Source organism: Leptosomus discolor, chromosome 4 (assembly GCF_034619465.1).
Source record: "Leptosomus discolor isolate bLepDis1 chromosome 4, bLepDis1.hap2, whole genome shotgun sequence".
NCBI classification, from domain to species: domain Eukaryota; kingdom Metazoa; phylum Chordata; class Aves; order Leptosomiformes; family Leptosomidae; genus Leptosomus; species Leptosomus discolor.
In genome coordinates this window covers 36,689,142-36,706,801 of record NC_141394.1, presented here as the reverse complement: position 1 = coordinate 36,706,801, position 17,660 = coordinate 36,689,142, and the positions used below count along the sequence as shown (strand labels likewise).

The window sequence follows — 17,660 nt, the reverse complement described above, 5'->3', positions numbered from 1 at the left end:
ATACACACTGAAATAGAAACATTTCCAAATCTGGCTACCACTTCCCTCTGCCTATTTTAGTATCCTCCAGGTAATCTGAACAGACCCTTACCAGAATATACCAGATTGCACTAGGCAATCTTTCATAACTCTTTTGTTATGTATGTAATATTTGTACCCCATAGCATCCTCAGGCCAGCACATTTTTGTGCTTATTGCTAGACAAACATAGCATTAAAGAGGCATTCCTGAGATCTGGAAAACTGTATATAGAAGAATATGCAGCAGACAAAAGGAAACTAGGAGGTAACGCTAGCCAACATGAAAAGCTGTGTGCACACCATCACCTATCAGTAGCCAGAGAACACCCCGTCTCTGAAGGAAATGCTCCACAGATGGGTAACACAGCAGACAATTCTTATCACTCAAAACAAAAGGACAGAACAGGGAGGCTGATAAAGAGAACTGGGATGATTCTATAACAAAGTGAGCAGATATTACAAGAAAAGTATTGGTGTTGCTTTGTCCTTCACCTCATATCAGAGGAACTCCTAAGATGGATGTAGGAGGCTTTGGCACAAGCATCTGCACTCATTCTGGCTGAAAGCCGGAGAAGCTGCATGCTTCCTGAGAGACTATTAGTTTCCTTCTGGCTGGGCAGCAGTGTAGACAAATTCATTTTCCTTAAAGGATGTTTCATGCCACAAATATGAAATTGTAGCACCTTCTGAACCTAAAAGCAAACACTTGCACTATTCTTAATTTACTTGGTTTTGTTAGGTCTATCTTTTTCACTACTATCGCTATCTTCATAAATAAAAAAGACAACCAGTTACTAGCAAGTGGTACCAGACTAAACACACAGTCTAGAAATCCCTTTGTGTTGTTCAGTGGTACATTAATAGGTTTAGCAAAAGTAAAGACTCAGTCTCAACATAGTAAGATATTTTCCATTTTCAAAGACATGGAGTAGAAAAGCAAACTACATAAGACAGGGTAAACAGCAGTATAAAGTATATTTACATTTTTATGGAAAGAAATTACCTTTGGGAATGCTTGTTTTATTTCCTGTAATTATATCCTGCATAAATTCTTCATACACTACACAACTTTTCTAAAACACAGCAGAGAAATCCTGTCAGATGTTTAAAAACTTTTTGCTGCTTTCTATAATTCTGATGTTACAAGTAAATTCAAAATACTCTTATTTCATTCTGCTCTTGGTTCTTATTTGATCTTCTTCAGTTTCAATGACTGAGTCACTTTGCAGTAATTCTCAGACTTCTAGAGGAAGACCTTCCACATTTCTTTTTGCTTTGTGTTTCAACCTTATTACAGGTGTTCCCAGATGTCTTACTGTGAAGAGGCACTTAATTTGAGTGCCTCTTAACAGTTCTTTTTTTTATTATTTCAAGATCCCACCGAGTTTGTAAATTGTCCACAATTACTTTCTCTCTGGACTCATGTCCAGGATCTCCAAATAGTTTTACACAACTCATCTCAACGTCTATTTGTGCATGTTTTTTTTTTCCAATTCTTTCCCACTAATTCAAATCTGCCCTCTAGCCTTGTGGCAGATCGATGATTATCTGCCCCTTTCAGTGGGTTTCCCACGCTGTCCCTTGTTCTAGGCGTGACCCATCCCTCCTCTGTTTCCACTCTCTGGGCTTCCTGTTACATCACATCAAGTTCTGATTTGCTCTCATCCCCTTAAGACCCTTAGCTGTTGTTACCCTACCATCTCCCATTTTGTCCTGTCTCTTCTTTTTCTTATCATATCCTCTTTACCTTACTAGCAACACCCATTTACTTGTTTTTCCATCAATTGCTTTGCACGTGCATTTCATTGCCTGCACCAGTGCATCAGAACAGTTTGCTCGCCTCTCTCCACAGCAGCTCTGAGAAAGAGGTACAAATACTAGAAAATGTTTAAGAGTGTATGTGTAGCACAGGTGGTTATGTAGCAGTTAAGGAGAGATGTTGTCATCATAAGTGTAAGTACTAATATGTGGAAAATGTAGTGCACCACATAAAATTATTAGATAAGGATATTTCTTTCATTCCCTTTATCTGCATTTAGCGCCAAAAGCCAAGTTACAGGACTCTTTCCAGACTGCAGAGGCTGCACAAGTAACGACAAGAGGAGTGCAAGAAGATATTTCACACATTTGGGGGCTGGGAGGGGGGAATGACAGCAGAGTCAGGCTTTGGCAGCTAACATGCTTTTAAATTCTGCCAACATTTCCACTTGAATTAGAAATTTGGTGAGAGAGATTCTGGCTTTGAATTTGTCTAGTCACTTATTTTGGTGCCTTGTTCTGGACTTAGAGCTTAATTGCATGCAGCCAGTTTTGAATGACTTAAGAGAAAAGGTTTGTGAAGAAGTCTATGCCTCAGTAACTTTAGAAAGGAAATCTAGGGTTTAGGAACACGTGTGAAGATCCCTTCTCACTCCAGATGCACTGTTTACCTCTCTAGCTATTTTTTTCTGCTTGAACTGTACAGACTCAAGTCCTGTATTGCGGTCCTCCTGCTCTGCTTCATACTCTCACACCTCAGCAACCTCTTTCTTCTCATAGAGTACAGAGCTTCAGCTCTTTTGCCTCTCCCTTTTCACTTGTAGCCTTTGTTTCTTTGTCCCTTATTACTATTCCCTGTGCTCTGTGCTTGAAAGTCTTGTGACAGCATTTATCTTGAGTTCTGTATATTTAATAGCGTACCTTTCATTTCACCTCTAGCATTTAGGCTTCATCTGAAAGCCTTTAAAAAATATAGCCCCATCATATCAGCTAGATAAATGTCTGCCTGAGTCTACAGGAAGGCAAAACAGGACTTTCAAGAGGGAAAACAGCTCCAGGCATTTTACTAAGACACTACCTCTGGTATTTAGGATTTGTGTGCAGAAGGAAACAAACAGTACCAGAGACCCAGCTCTGATATCCAAGCAGATACAGCTTGGACATGGGACAACGTCTTGCTGTATATCAAACCCCAGCTGCAAGGAGAGAGGAGACCTGTACCCCAAGTCTTCTTGGTTATTAGATTTGTATTCTAATTAAACTACCTTGAGTTTGTAAGTTTGACCTTCTTGGCCTAGAGTGGGCTTAGCACAAAAAAAACCCTAAAGTATTTGTAACACCTCTTTATTAGCTCTGTCCTTCTGTACATTTTGATCATGTGTTTGTTTCTGAAATAATGCTCCTACTTCTGGAAATTTCTGAAGTATCAGGATGCTTGAACACCTGAGTTTATGTGTTTGTATGTAAGCAAAATGTGTAAGATCTCATTATAGCCATTTTAGATCCTAGATTCAACTCAGTCACCTGGATGCATGTAGTGCCTTCTGAGATGCAGCCCTAGCATACCTGTGATATGTGCCTGGGGCTGGCAGTTTTCTCAATGGCTCTGGTATAAGAATTACAGGAGACTTACACCTTTCTGCACTGGTAACTGGAGGTCAAGCGGGACAGCCTATAACACCTCAGTAAATACCTATGGTTAGGCAATCGAATCAAGCAATACCGATAGCCAACGGAGCTTGCAGTGATACAGCTGGCAAGCTCCTGGGCATCTTCTTTTGCTGGTCTAAATTGCTTTCTAGACTGAATGTGCTAGAAGAGGAGCTTAGACACTAGACTAGATCACACATACACCTCATGAATGTAGGTGCTTCTAGTTCTCTTATTGTGGAGCTGAATCCACCTCTATTGTCTCACTCACTGGCAACACCCATCTGATGAGAAAAGGATCTGGTATCCTTTTCAGGGACACATCAGTGAAATCATACATTCAGCCTGCTAATATATATACAAAGAAAAGAGATCTGCAACTTGTTTTCAGTCATTCTACTGAAAAATGATTCTACTGGTTTTGAGTCTGTGATGGAAAATTTCCAAAGCCACTTCTCTGAAATAAAACTGTGTTCCAAAGTGATCCAAATAACTAATATTCTAAATAGTTATTTTTTGTGTTTAAAAAAACTTTAATAAATATGTTTTTATGATTTTTCAATCGTATTTACAATTAGTTATGTATATAATCCCTAAACAGTAAATAATCATTTTAATGTGAATAGTCTTTAAGGAAGACATTGCCTTTTCTTCCTAACAATCTTTAAAAGAACGTTGTCCTTTTTGATTTTGGCATGAAACTTTTCTTGACAGGTAAGTAATTAATGCTTAAATTAAAGTCAATATTTTATACTCAAATCACTTTTTACATTCGTATGCTAGTTCTAATAAGGTCATTCTGTATCATATTGTTGCATTAACCGTCTGTATTCTCATATAGTAATAGTATAAAATATATAATCTGTTAAAACTTTACATTTGGTACAGCAAGAGTTAGTTATTAACACATTAAATCTTGCTGGAAAATATAATGTTAAAAGTGATCAAGAGGTCAAAATCTGCATTTCTTTGGTGTTAAATAAATGAAGACTTTACAGTTTAAGAAAATAATTTGCAATACCAGCCAGGGCATCTCTGGCAAGACGTCATTGACGTTTTTCTCATGTACACTAGGCTGAATAAAAATTGTGGTAACCATTACTGACTTTTCTTTCAGGATGTTGATAGATCATATGCAACACAGCTCTTCTTTTTACAAATCTTAAACAAACAAACAAACAACTTACTGAGGTAATGAACATTGCTCTTTGAAAAAACACTTCCCCTAAAACTCATAGAGAAACATGGGCTCAGCTAAAGAGTTTTATAGAATATTTCATTAAAGACAAAAGTACAATATCCTAAATTCAAACAAAATTAGTCTGGATATCTGAAAAGTCTTAATGCAGTGGGCTCCAGAAATGGTGAACACGTATTTATGACCAACAAGGAAGTTCTTTACCTTTGTTATTTTGGAGGATAAAACAAGTTTTTCTGAGGAGCGTCTCCAATTTTGTTTAACAATTAGTTCAATCAAACAAGAAGCCAACATGTAGTTATGCCAGCTATTGCAATCTAGACAAGATTTATATGCAAGTAAACTTCAATATCTTGTAAAATTAAGCAGTGACAAAGGTACATTTGCTGTAGTTAAAATATCACAATACATTTTGACAATTTTATTTGGAACACTATTTTTGTGCTAGCCTGCAAGTTTTTTCCTGAGAAGGGACTGTTCATTGTTAAACTGAACTATGGAAGAACTAAGAAAATTACATGTTTGGCAAGGCATTTAGCTCAATTATTTTCTTTTTCAAAGTGTTTCGCTTCTCTTGATAAAATCTTGTTTTGATGATGACTTAATTCCTGATGTTTCCCCTCATTTGAAAAACACACAGCTGAATTGAATTAATGCATTTTTAAAGTATTTTTCTTAACGTTAAATATAATTATCATTTTCTATTTCAGTGTCTAAGTCAGTCTGCTTTATGAAGGCACCAGAACATGAAGAGTTACGTTCTCATCTGCCTTAAGGTACTTCCTTATCGAATCAGATTTATATTTTAATTATCTGTTAAGAGGAAATGCTATATCAAGAGCGGCACTACATGTGTGATGTATGTACACGTTGTTCCTCCAGTTGGGATCCTGTGAGAGCCGGAAGAGCCACAGATGGATTTGCACGTGTTGTCTTCTTGCCAAGGAGCCCAGACTGGAGGGCTGAGCAAGAGGCAGCAGCAGCAGGGTTGGCTCTACTGAATTCCATGTGCTGAGAAGCTCCAGACAAAACACTGGAGATCAGGAGAGGTAAGACTCACTTACCTAAGCCTAGTAACTTCATGTCATTTTGCATGTATTAGGGTACTTGATACTCTTCACAGGTGCGAGACATGTCATGTTTGATACTTCTTCTGAAGGAGCAGCTGAAGACCAGAAGAGATACCCTAAAGCATCTAAAATGACCATAAGTGTCATCCATTCTGTCCCCCTTTGTGTTTTAGGCTCTAGTGATAACACAGTTTGTTTTTGAACAGCTACTTGGCTAGCTAGATATCAAGGCAGCTTAACATGCAACTTCTATGTCTGCAGAGATATCACCACTTACCGCAGTCCTTACCAAGTCGAGTTGTCTCATGATTCCATGGCTTTTGAAACAAGCACAGCTCTGCTCTAAACTAATCTAGAACTGTGCTTATTGCTTTATTGCCAAATAAGCTTTAGATATAGCTAGAAACTGCCACTGCTACCAGTCACCAGTTTAATTAAATGTATGTTTATTCTAGAAAGCGATAAAGTATTTCTAAAAGACTAGCAAACCTGTTTTACCACCAGGTAAGGTAAATAAGCATCCTAAATAACTTTTTTATAAATTGTACCTGTAATATAAAAAAAGCCCTATACCATACAAATAAGTAGTATTTTGGGGCGTTTCATTCAGAGTATTATCTTGCAACAATAATTACATAAAAATGCTATTTCTAAAGTAGGTGGCAAAAACTGCTAAAAATTAAAAAGTCCCTTTAGAATAATAAATAATTCCAAGAAGCCAGGTTCATCACTGATATCCTTCAATTATTCACTTCCTGTCAATTTACCAATTATGACTAAGATTTAATGAATGAATCTACCTTTATATTTATATAGAGACAGAGTGCTTGGATGTTTTTTAAGCTACGTTACAGAATAATTTCTAAATATATAGAATTAGAAAAGAAACAGAACGGAATAATCTACTGAAAGCGATTATTTAAAATCATACTCTCTCAAAGTGACTAAGCAATTAGGCACATCTTTCTGTTTTAAGTGGTTTTACCACCAGATGTCAGCATTCTACAAATTGCATTATTAAATTTACCTCAGTCTTCCCCTTCAACCATTTTCGTCGTTGTTATTAAAAGCTACAAAATAATACCTTAGATGGATAAACTCCTTGTGCTGTGTTGTGAGGGGGTTTTATATGTAAAGATACTTAAATGTAATGAAGAATAAGCATGAAGATAAACATGGTTTCAATTTACCCACAATAGTGTCTTATGCTTCTATTATTAGAATACTGAACCATCATATGCACAGAAAAAAATTTGAATTCCATAATAATTTCATTTTTGTTGGGTTTTCACTGGTGTTTATTTAACTTGCATCAAATAGGTTTAATGGGTCTGGTCATTAAGAAGCAAACTCTGTCATAGGAAGGTTCTTTAACCAGTACACCACTCCACGGGCTATTTGCAGCACATGCTGACATGTAATTCAGGACAGAAAAATACGTCTAATACCCAATTACAGTGTCACCACAGCACTTTTACTTGATTACATCCATTTTTTTGTTAATCAAATCATTTAGGTAGAAGAAAGATTCACTTTGAACTTCAGAGACCTTTCGAAAATTATAATGCTTTTTTTAAAAAAAGAAAGGATAAATACATTGTTACTTCAGTTAGATTTCTCAGTCTCAACAAATTCCTAGAAACAAATAAAGCTGAGATTATTGTATTTTCAAAAATTCATACAGAAAAAATGCATTTAAAAATGTTTATAAAATTACCAAAAGCTTCAACATCAAACAAATGGAATGCTTTTGACAAAGCCTCTCTACTGACAACACAGAAATTAAATTAGGTCAGCTGTAGGTATATGAAGTCAGGACTGCAGCTGCCAAAACAAAAATATAGTGTAAGTAAGGGTACCTTTCTTCAGGCAAATGAGAATTTTGACAGCAGATTTTCATGGCAATACATTTTGACCATGACCGTCTGCATAATGGAGAAGAAAAGAATAATCTCCACAACATTTATCAAATTGAGGTGTAACACTAGATTATGTATTTGTTGTCCCTGTCTAGCATCAAACCACAAACTCACAAGCAGTAGCCAAAACAATGCTGGATCAAACACAGATTTGTTTTCAGAAGGTTCTTTCTAATTTTTTCTTTTGTTGGATAAAAGAAAACAAAACAACAGAATTATGAGGAGGACTATGACCCTAAAAAGAGTCGCAAGTTAGGCAGTTTTCTCGGTTAGCCTCCTGAGAAAAACTGTGACTCAGAGTTTAACCGTAATCTTCTGGAACACAGTCAAATTATCTGCTTGTCTATTCATAAATACCTGTTTCACAGATCTGGCCCATATACTGGTCCAGGAACTGAGTGGATTTTGTTCTCAAGCATTTAATCCAGTTAAAGAGAATTAATGCAGATAAACTCTTACTGCTCCCCATGGCACACAGAGAAACCTTTGGTAAGAGGAGATGACTTTCACAGTTTGACGGCTCCTTCAATGCATATGGCTCTCTATTTTAGTGATATTAAATACAGATGGATATATGAATCTGTGTAGTTACCATCAAAATGCAAAAATATGACATCATGCCCAAATTACTAAAACATCAAAATGCATGTCATTCCTGAACAGCTAGCTGGTCTTGTATTTTAAATGAGATTTTTTTAATTATCTTTTTTTGATAAACTTTTTTCCTTCGGAAAAACAATTAACACCTCCTATAGTTCACTTAAGCATATCATATAAATTATGATATGAACTCACGTTATTACTTTCAAAGTTTTTTCATTAACTTAGTGGATTTGGATTTTTTTATTATCAGCTGCTTTGTCCCAGATGAACATCCCTCGTAGATAAAAGAATATTTTCTTTTGTCTAATATTATTATTTATGATTTTGTTTTATTTTAAAGAACAGCACTAAAACTTGAATGTCAGTTGAAAAGTATTGCATAGCGTAAAATTTTTATAAGAGTTACATGAACATGATGTTGTATGTATAAAGATTCCCCCACTTCCTGATTTTCCCTTATTTTAAGCTAAGGATATTGAAAGATAATAAAAATTTCTGTAAGAAGCTCAGGTTTTTCTCCTTAGTTAACATCTCCATCACCTTCACAAGGTACGCACATTACTGCTTATTCCTCAAATTTGTATAATCAAACTGAGACCATGCCAGGAGAAGCTCACTGAGTAACTGTGGCAGGAACTTAACTGGGTACAGCTTCACGCTTGCTCAGAGTCAGGTGAGATTAATCCCAATGCCATTCTCAGCCGCTTGCAGCTGGAGCAGACCTGACTTGCTGAGATGAAGGTGGAAGCCAGGCCCAGCAATGGTTTGCCCAGGGGCACTGACATGCTGGTGAACGGGGTACCAGGAGAAGGGTTAGGGGAAAGCAAGCATGAAGTTACAGCGCCTGAGGTTACACTCCAGAGACTGTACAGGGAGGGAAAGAACAGTATTAACTTGTTAAAGAAAGACAGGCGAAAAAAATCTGCTCACACATCTGCTTGCATATGTTGATTCTGAGAGAAATCCTAAGTATTATTTTGCTTAACATTTCTGTCAGAACGTTTGGAAGTTCTGAAGGGGGAAAAAATGATGAAGCATGAAGGCCCAGAGGCTTGCTATTAGCAGAAATTAAACCAAGATGAATAGGCTCATAAAGAAGAGTCAAAGATGATATTATTTTCATAGATTATCTTATCATTTGCACAAAGATCTGATGAATATGGTAGAGTAAAATAAATGCCATTTCTTATAAGAAAAAAAAGTTCACCTAGTCATTGAATTTCCTATTTTGCTCAAAGGGTGGCATTAATATTAGGGTAGCATGGAGGCTTATTCGCTGACTATACAGGTGTTACAAACTTCTAAGGAGGAGGGGATGCATATGGGTTCAGTATAGAAGATGCCAACTAGTGCAAGAGAAGTATTGGGGCAATAGAAGTGGCAGCTCTTCAGCAAGGAAGCTGGTTGCTGGTTGCTCACCAGCAGAAACATTTTCCCCTGGGTCAAGAATGGCTAAGATAAGATGAATTCAAACTAGGAATGAGGAAGAGAGCTGTGTGCCCCAAAAGACAGAGAAGTCCAAAATAACCATCCTTGTAAAACACAGAAATGACTAGATACTCTGTCTGAGAGTAATGGAGATTTCTGTACAGAATCAGGACCAACCATTCTCAAAGATGAGCTAGTCAAGAACCCAAAGTCCAAAAATTACCTTCCTCCAGTGTAAGAACTGTTTTATTTATTATCTGTTAACCAATTATTTACCAATACAAGGACTTGCGTATGGCTGATTAGTCTTAAAATACTTTGACAAGAAGCTATGTCAAGAGCCTTTTGGATGTCTAAATAAATTGGAAAGGAATAAGCCTGCTGATAACCACATGGCTACTGACACCCTCAAAAGACTCCAGTAGGTTTGTTAATAGACTTCCATTTATAAAAGTCATTCTGTATCTTCTCAAGTGTATTTGATTTATCCATTAGTTGTATTTTTTACTGTAGATTCTAAAAAAAAAAAAAGCCTGTTGAATGAAGATAATGGGCTTACAGGCTCATAGGACTTCAGAATACTATAAAAGTATCCAGGATCTCATCTGACTCTTCTTCTATAACAAGAATAGTACAATGTCAGACAACAAAGCATTGATTAGCTGTATATTTAAAAAAAAATAATTATCAGACTATATATTGTATATATTTGTCTGTGTATATTTAAAAGTATGAAAAATGCAATGACTTAACTTTAATTATTATATTGCAAAAAATCCTAATGTATATTACTTGGTTTTAAGCAAATAATACAAACACCAGATTTTCCAGACTGTTCAGCCTCAAATCCTGACTCTATTCCCTTCTGTTAGTGAAACACAGCCTTGCTTCAGTGCGGCCAGGATTATGTTTGCAGTGGCAGTCCCCTTCTGCACCATCCCCTGAGCTGTTTTTAATGACACAAACTCTACCTGATTGTTCCATGCAGCTTCATATGTGACACATCTGCTCTGCCATCGTGTTACCGATACTGGGAATAGAAACCAAGAACATACGGCCTGACCACCAGCCACTTGGTCCTACTGTGACAATTAAAGGTGACTTGCAGCTACAAGTTTCTCTTGGCCATCTGCTCCTTTAAGGAGAAACATGGCTTTGAACTGCCCAAAATTGGTATGTTCCAGGCAGTATTTGCCCTGTGTCAGAAACTCTTACTACTCCTTGAGCCCATAAGTCCTATGAGGCATACCTATATATGATTCTTTGAAGTGCAGGTCCTGACCATAGCTTATTAGGCTGCAGCTAGGGCCTACTAACAAGGGAAAATCTTACATTTCCGCATCCCTGTCTTGCTCTTTTTCACTGCCCTCATCCCTGTTTCCAGCCACCTGATACACCACTCAGCTGCATTGGTGAGATCTCCCCTTCTCAGTAGTAGCAAGTTTTATGTTGCTTTGGTTCCATTTAAAATTACGGCACAAGGAAGAGCATGTCAAGGAGAAAAAGCAAATCATGAAAGGAGATCATAGGCATAAATTAAACATCTTATTGAGGTATTCTTGCCTAACCTGTTATTTCATGTTTCAAAAGATGGCATCAATATGAGAAGTTCAACAGTGCCTTTTGAGAAAGGTTTCAGTCTGCTTAATCAGCTCAAACAAGGCAGATGATGAACTTGATCATTTGCCTCTGTGTCTAACCGTGTGATTTAGATTAATATTCCAAAGGACCGAATTTGTGAGGGTGTGATTGTACATGCAAACTAAACTAGCTGAATTGTAATATTCCAGGAATTGATTTGCATGTTTTAGTGAGGACATGAACTTGTAGTGGCTAGATTTCTTCCCCAATGTGATTCGTTCTTTAAATTAATATTTATCCTTGAGAAGAAATACAGGTGAGTAAGCCTCTTTAAAAACACACAAGGCTTACAGTCTCAGTGACAAAAATATTCTCTATTAACTGTAGGAAAGTGATTCATGCATAAGTATCATTTTTCCCTGACAGCTGAGAAGAAAAAATATTTAGACACTTTGGAAAACCTAGCTCTTATCGCTTTTCTGGCCTATGTAGCATTTCTGGACTGAGCATCTCAGCATGCAGAACTATAGGGTATTCCTGCAAAGATCTTGCTATTTTTTTAAAAAAAATATTTTTTTTTAGTATGATGCAGATCTAGTGGCAAAATTTCAGTTGTTGCTGTATTATTCCTATAGCTGTGCCAGCTGTGGTGAAAAGAACTTTTGTTTGACATTACCTCACCACTTCTACAAGAGATATACCTGCCTCTAAGTCATCCCTTTCAGCCACAGGATGTTCAGCAAAGCCAATTCAGAAAACAACTAAAATGATCTTCCTTGGGGCTCACATCTGTCTGGCCAGACTCTACTTGACATGAGGTAAGAGTCCACAGAAGCTTGTACAACATGGGGAGAACCATTTTCTCAGGACAAATTTCTCCCTGCAGAATAGCTGCAAGTGGGATCAGCTGGCTGATATCCCGGCTAAGTATCCTGGCTGATACTTAGACCACTGTAAGCTAAAGATGACCCATTTCTTTACTAGTAACCAGCTCTCTCACTGTACCAGCAGAATCACTTACCTGTCACCATCATTGTTAATAACTGTTAATTACAGAAGTAAACCTCTGAAGTGCTGAAATCCTCTGCAGTTATCTGAAATTACAAGAAACTATAGTTGAAAATCTCAAAATTCAGAAACCGCTGGAGTTCCTCCCTTGTAGAAAATATAAGCCAGAAGAATTCACGTAGGACAGAAAGAGCTGTTAAATACATTAAGTGCTTTGAGCTTGTTCTCATCAATCGATATCTACTCAAAATGGAGGCAGTGCCGAAATGTGATATCACCTGGAGACAGAAATTTGTTTGCTGCCTAACCACATCTATTTGCAGGGTTTCTGTGCAACCCACTGGAAACAAAATGTTGCTTTTTTTTTTTTTTTTTTTTTTTTAACAGAGAGCTTGTATAAACACCACCATTCCCCTCCTGGGATAAATGCATTATAGTCTGCTCTTTTATGGCTTAGCTGAATTGAGCAGTGTTCTTCAGAAAACCAGCTATATTAATGCTTATGGTAATTCCGAACTGAATAACTGAAAAATACATTGGATCTTAAAGATGGAAAGAACTCTATAAAATTTTGCTATTGAATATTATAGGAAGTACAGTACAGAACAACTCTGTCCTAAAATATACTATACCAGCTGAGGTGAATTGCAACCATGTTCAACAAAACCTTATGATCAATGCATACATATTGTGATTTAAATAACTGCATTAAGTCAAGATTAATAAATGCACGTATTATTAAGAATAATAAATTTACAGATATATTTCCAATTATAGCAGAAATCTATTTTATTTTACCTCCTGTGATAAAAAAAAAACCCATATCATTTACTATTTAGAAACATTAAATTAGCAAATCATTTCAGTGCCTCCTGCTTTTAGCCACCCAATAGATGATACATTGACCAGGAATGAGGCTGGCTTAAAAATTCCCTTTCTCTCCACCCCTGCTGTAGACATTCATCTCCATGTCTGTAGTGCACTTCACTGTTGCCTAAATCATGCTGATTGAACAGTTTGTGTAGTTGTGCTGAAAACAGAAATGCTGATACTATCTTGCTGAGGGTTAAAATAATCTTGTGCAAAAAAACTGAGGTGATGTGGGTAGGGGAAAACAGGTGGGAAGGATTTCTAACTCAAGCAATTTTTGAATCTGTTTTGTAACATGCTCTTAGCACTACTGATGGGGCATAGTAAACTGAAGAAAATGCAAAACTGATGATCTAGGGCTGGAAACTTCTTAAATTAGAATTTTCATTGAACTACACCCTTTGTGCAGCAGAAAACTAGACCAAACAGATTGATCTACAATTGCTTTTCTTCTTTCTGAAAAGGACAATGGTTGCAGGTTTAGCCTAGGCGCAGAGGAGTCTATAGAAATCAAGATCCATGCCACTTACCTCAGGAAAAATCAGCTTAGGCTGTCAACAAACAGAGAAGAGTCTGGAATAAACCAAATATGCACAGAGTTTGAAGTGAATCAGTTATGACTGATGTGCTGTGGGAAGCTCCTCTACTCCCTTGGCTTGTGCTGCTGATGAAAAATTGTTTGCCATTATGGCACATGTTCTCATCAAGAACACACAAAGATCTATATAATAGCTAGTTAACTGAGAAACAAAACACATTGTGGAATTGTGTTTTGATTAATTTCCCTTAGTGATATCATGTTAATTGGCACAGCTATAGATTTCTCTTAACCATTTAAATTACTTTACATGCACATAAGTAATGTACTATTGTTATCAAGGGTTTAAAGTATTAGCTACTATAACATCCAGGTAACAGTACCCTCACTGACATTCAAATTGATGTCAGACCAGGTTCTGTTGAGCTGTTCCAAATGACACTGCAGTAATGTGAATCTTGCCCAGCTGGCTTCTTGACTGATATGTTAAAAATATCACAAGTATGGCTCATGCTACCTGGCTCTTCCTAGAGCAAGAAATTCTGCTCTTAGAAATTATTTTACTCTCTTATTCTTAGGATATATAGTTTCTGACACTAAATGTTGATTACAAGACATAATTGAAGCAATCTGTGCATGGGCAATGACTAGGAGTTTTAATTTAGTGGAAAAAAATACCCAAAACTGAGGCATAGTTTCTAATAATGGAAAGGCTGCACACGGCACTTTTCTCTATGTGTGATTTGTAAAGGTACAGGCCAGAGGGAATAGTGTCATGAAAGGGGATAAGAATATCACTCTTTAGAGTTTGGATTATTTTTTTTAATTATTCATCACAATAAGAATTTTTTGTCACAGATTTGACAAAGACATATTCTCTAATTATTGTAACATCTCCACATTATTAGGTTTTTAATTCTACTCTTTGTTCTTATAATTTCTGCTAAAGGAACTATCTCCTTGAACGTCTAAAAGTAGGTTGTACAAAAAATGCGCAATACTGAGAACAGTCCTCCAATAGCAAGGACAAGGAGAGTGAACAAGCTTCCTCCATTTCTGGTTATAGTGATTTGTCCAGTGTAGGCAAAGAAAAAACTACGTGAGACGAACAATTAACAAGTACACAAAGTACACAAGTGTGTTTATTACATTTTTGCAAGCACTTTGTTCTACATTTCAAAAACGCCACCATCAAGCTGTTGGCACATTTATGTACAAAACAGATTAATTGTAATGCCTGCTACAAAGCATTCTTTGTGAAAATACAAACTCTAATACCAGAGAAGAGCCAAAAGCATCAACATCATTACATGAGTTTAAAAGACATAGTTTTAAAAATCAGCACAAACGTTTTAAGACACAAAACTGAAACACTACAATATAGAGTCCAAAAGAGGTTCCTAATACTTTTTGCAGAACTGTAATACCGGTACTGCACATTATCAGAGAACTGTTGACCCCGTAGGACAGCCTAAGTGTAAAAAAAATAACCGAAATCCCAAATCAAAACACAACCAAAAAAAACCCCAAAACAAGCAAAAGAAAAGAAAAAGAAAAAAAATTCAGTCAACTAATACTACTTAATGCATTATCATGCCACAAGTAACTATAGTATTACCCTCTACTTACTACAAGAATTTTTAAAAATTACTGATGATGCATGACTAGTAATAGTACAAAGAAGAGTTTTACTCAAGAAATTTTATTAGAAATGCACTTACACTGAGAGAGAATTCACAATGGTTCAATAAGTGCACAAAACTACCTAAGATTTTTAACACTGACAAAAATGTCTTGTCAGGCTACATCACTTTAAAAGACACTTTACATCATTCTTGTAGCATTAGAAATAGGCAAAAAACAAAACAAAACAAAACAAAAACCAAAAAAACCCCCAAAAATCCACCAAATTTGGTCCAATAATACTGACTTTTCTTAAATAGGGTTTTTTGTTTTGTTTTTGATACAGGTAATTCTTTCAAATTAAGATGACCTATCTTTCTGATAACATTTTCCTATCAAAATAAAGGTTCAAATATATTACTACACTTTGAAATAATAAGCTCTGTAGTGGTCTTTCACCTTACTTTAACGTAATACAGGTAAACCAATATGTATAGGAAAGCTAGAAGCCAAGCTATAACATTTATGGAAGTTTTCTTTAATATATCTTGTACAGTTCAGACAGGTGCAATCCATTTAAATTTTTAAAGCAGGTAAAAAGACATCTGACTCCTACGGTCACTGTATTTTTGATATATTACTTTCATAAATGTAGCTAAGCAGTAATTTCTTACATCATCACATGAACAGCTCCAATTTAGCATAACCATCATTGAATTAAAGAGAAATCATTCTGTAAAAAACTATGGATAACTATATCACTTAATTAACAATTGTCTATATACCATAACTCTTTAACAGGTAGCCGTGGTATTGAATTCCTTCAAAAGGCAAGTGGCCATGCATTGTTAGCACCACGGTCTGCATGCTCACAATACAAACAGGAATTATCACCCATGGAACTTGGAACAAGAGAATATTCTTTAAAAACATCAATAATAATACAATGTTAACAAAGATAAGAAGCACTTTTTTCTTTTTTTTTCTTTTTTCCTTTTTTCTCTTTTTTTTAAATTTTTTTACCCACTATTACAAATTTAGAAATTGCACCTTTGATTGTTTAAAACGTACTTAGGACCTTCATTCAAGTTGATCAGGGTCCATCTGGCAAGTTTTCCAAATATAAAGGAAAGTCATCAGAATGTTTTCTTTATATATTGTACATCATGTACAATGGTCCCTTTTAAGTATACCTGTAGTTAAAGTAGTTATTGAACTCAAAACTAAAAAGTATAAAAAGCTACTTTTTTTTCCAAAAACATATAAGAAACAATGCAAAAGGTGTTATGCATAACACATACAACGTGATAAAAAAATCAAACACATATTTGTATTTGACAAGAGTTTAGTATCCTTGATTTAGCAGAACTAATTAGCTTAAAAGGATTCAGGAAAGGCTGTTTAGGAGCTTTGTGGTAGAGAATGGTCACACAAAGTAAGAACTAATTAAGAAACCAAGTGCTAGACAACCAAGAATTGTACACGGGTGATATGTAAGTCACCCAAACTATCTTTTGTGAGAAGCACTTTCAATTGTTTTTAAAATGGTTGGATGGCCTTTAGTTAAACAATAAAGCATTCACATGTTAGAAAGTAAGACAAGGTTTCTTTTATGTGTAAGCATTGAGCCGCTCTTTAGAGCGAGTAGAATGAATATCATGAAGCTCTTGTTCCTCCTTTGATTTAATATCCTCGTATTTTTGCATTCTACAAGCATCTTTCACATAGGCCCAGTTGGCAGACAAGACCATGAGATAATGGACCTGTAAGAGAGGCAACACAGTTAGGAACCAACAGACCTAGTCAGAATAGAGTAAGTTCAAACTTGAAAGCTATAGGATAGAGATAAGCATTGTTAAGTCAAGAAGTAGTACTGCAATACAATTTGAAGTTCAAGCCTGAGCTTCATTAACCCTCACATTACTCACCTCACAGCTTACAATTACATGTCTAATACAGTTACAGAAAGATTTGTTTTTTCTTTCCTGTTACGGTTAGCATTAGCTCCAATTTAGCCATGACTTCTTTTTTTCATTTGCAACTTTCAGCTATTTTGTCAAAACCGGCTAATTTAGAAAGAAAGTTGTCAATAAAAGGTGACAAAATATAGTCACAAATAAACTTGAGGTCTTAAAAGGGAACACACCTTTAATTCAGTAATTTTTTCACTCTTATATTAGTTATACCACAATTTATGTAATTCTTTAAAATGTATAGAAAACAAAGTGTTTCATATGATTTTAAAAGACAACTCTGTATACATCCTGAATGAGGCAGAAACAATGTTCGCGTTCCATGTAAGTTTTTGAACATGTAAAAATACATTTATCTATTTGTTAAGAAAACAAAATTAAGAGCTTTCGAAGTGCTCCATCCAAAAACAACAATAACAAA

At 35.9% G+C, this 17,660-nt stretch overlaps 1 protein-coding gene across 1 annotated transcript in view; it reads right to left on the bottom strand.

The window, feature by feature from the left end:
• Positions 1-16,876: 16,876 nt before the first annotated feature.
• The window catches only part of GPM6A (glycoprotein M6A), a 42,166-nt gene continuing 41,382 nt past the window's right edge, over positions 16,877-17,660 (bottom strand). Inside the window, exon 6 of the mRNA XM_009952254.2 lies at positions 16,877-17,029. Within this exon, the coding sequence (XP_009950556.2) occupies positions 16,877-17,029 (153 nt within the window). The remainder of the gene's footprint in view (positions 17,030-17,660) is intronic.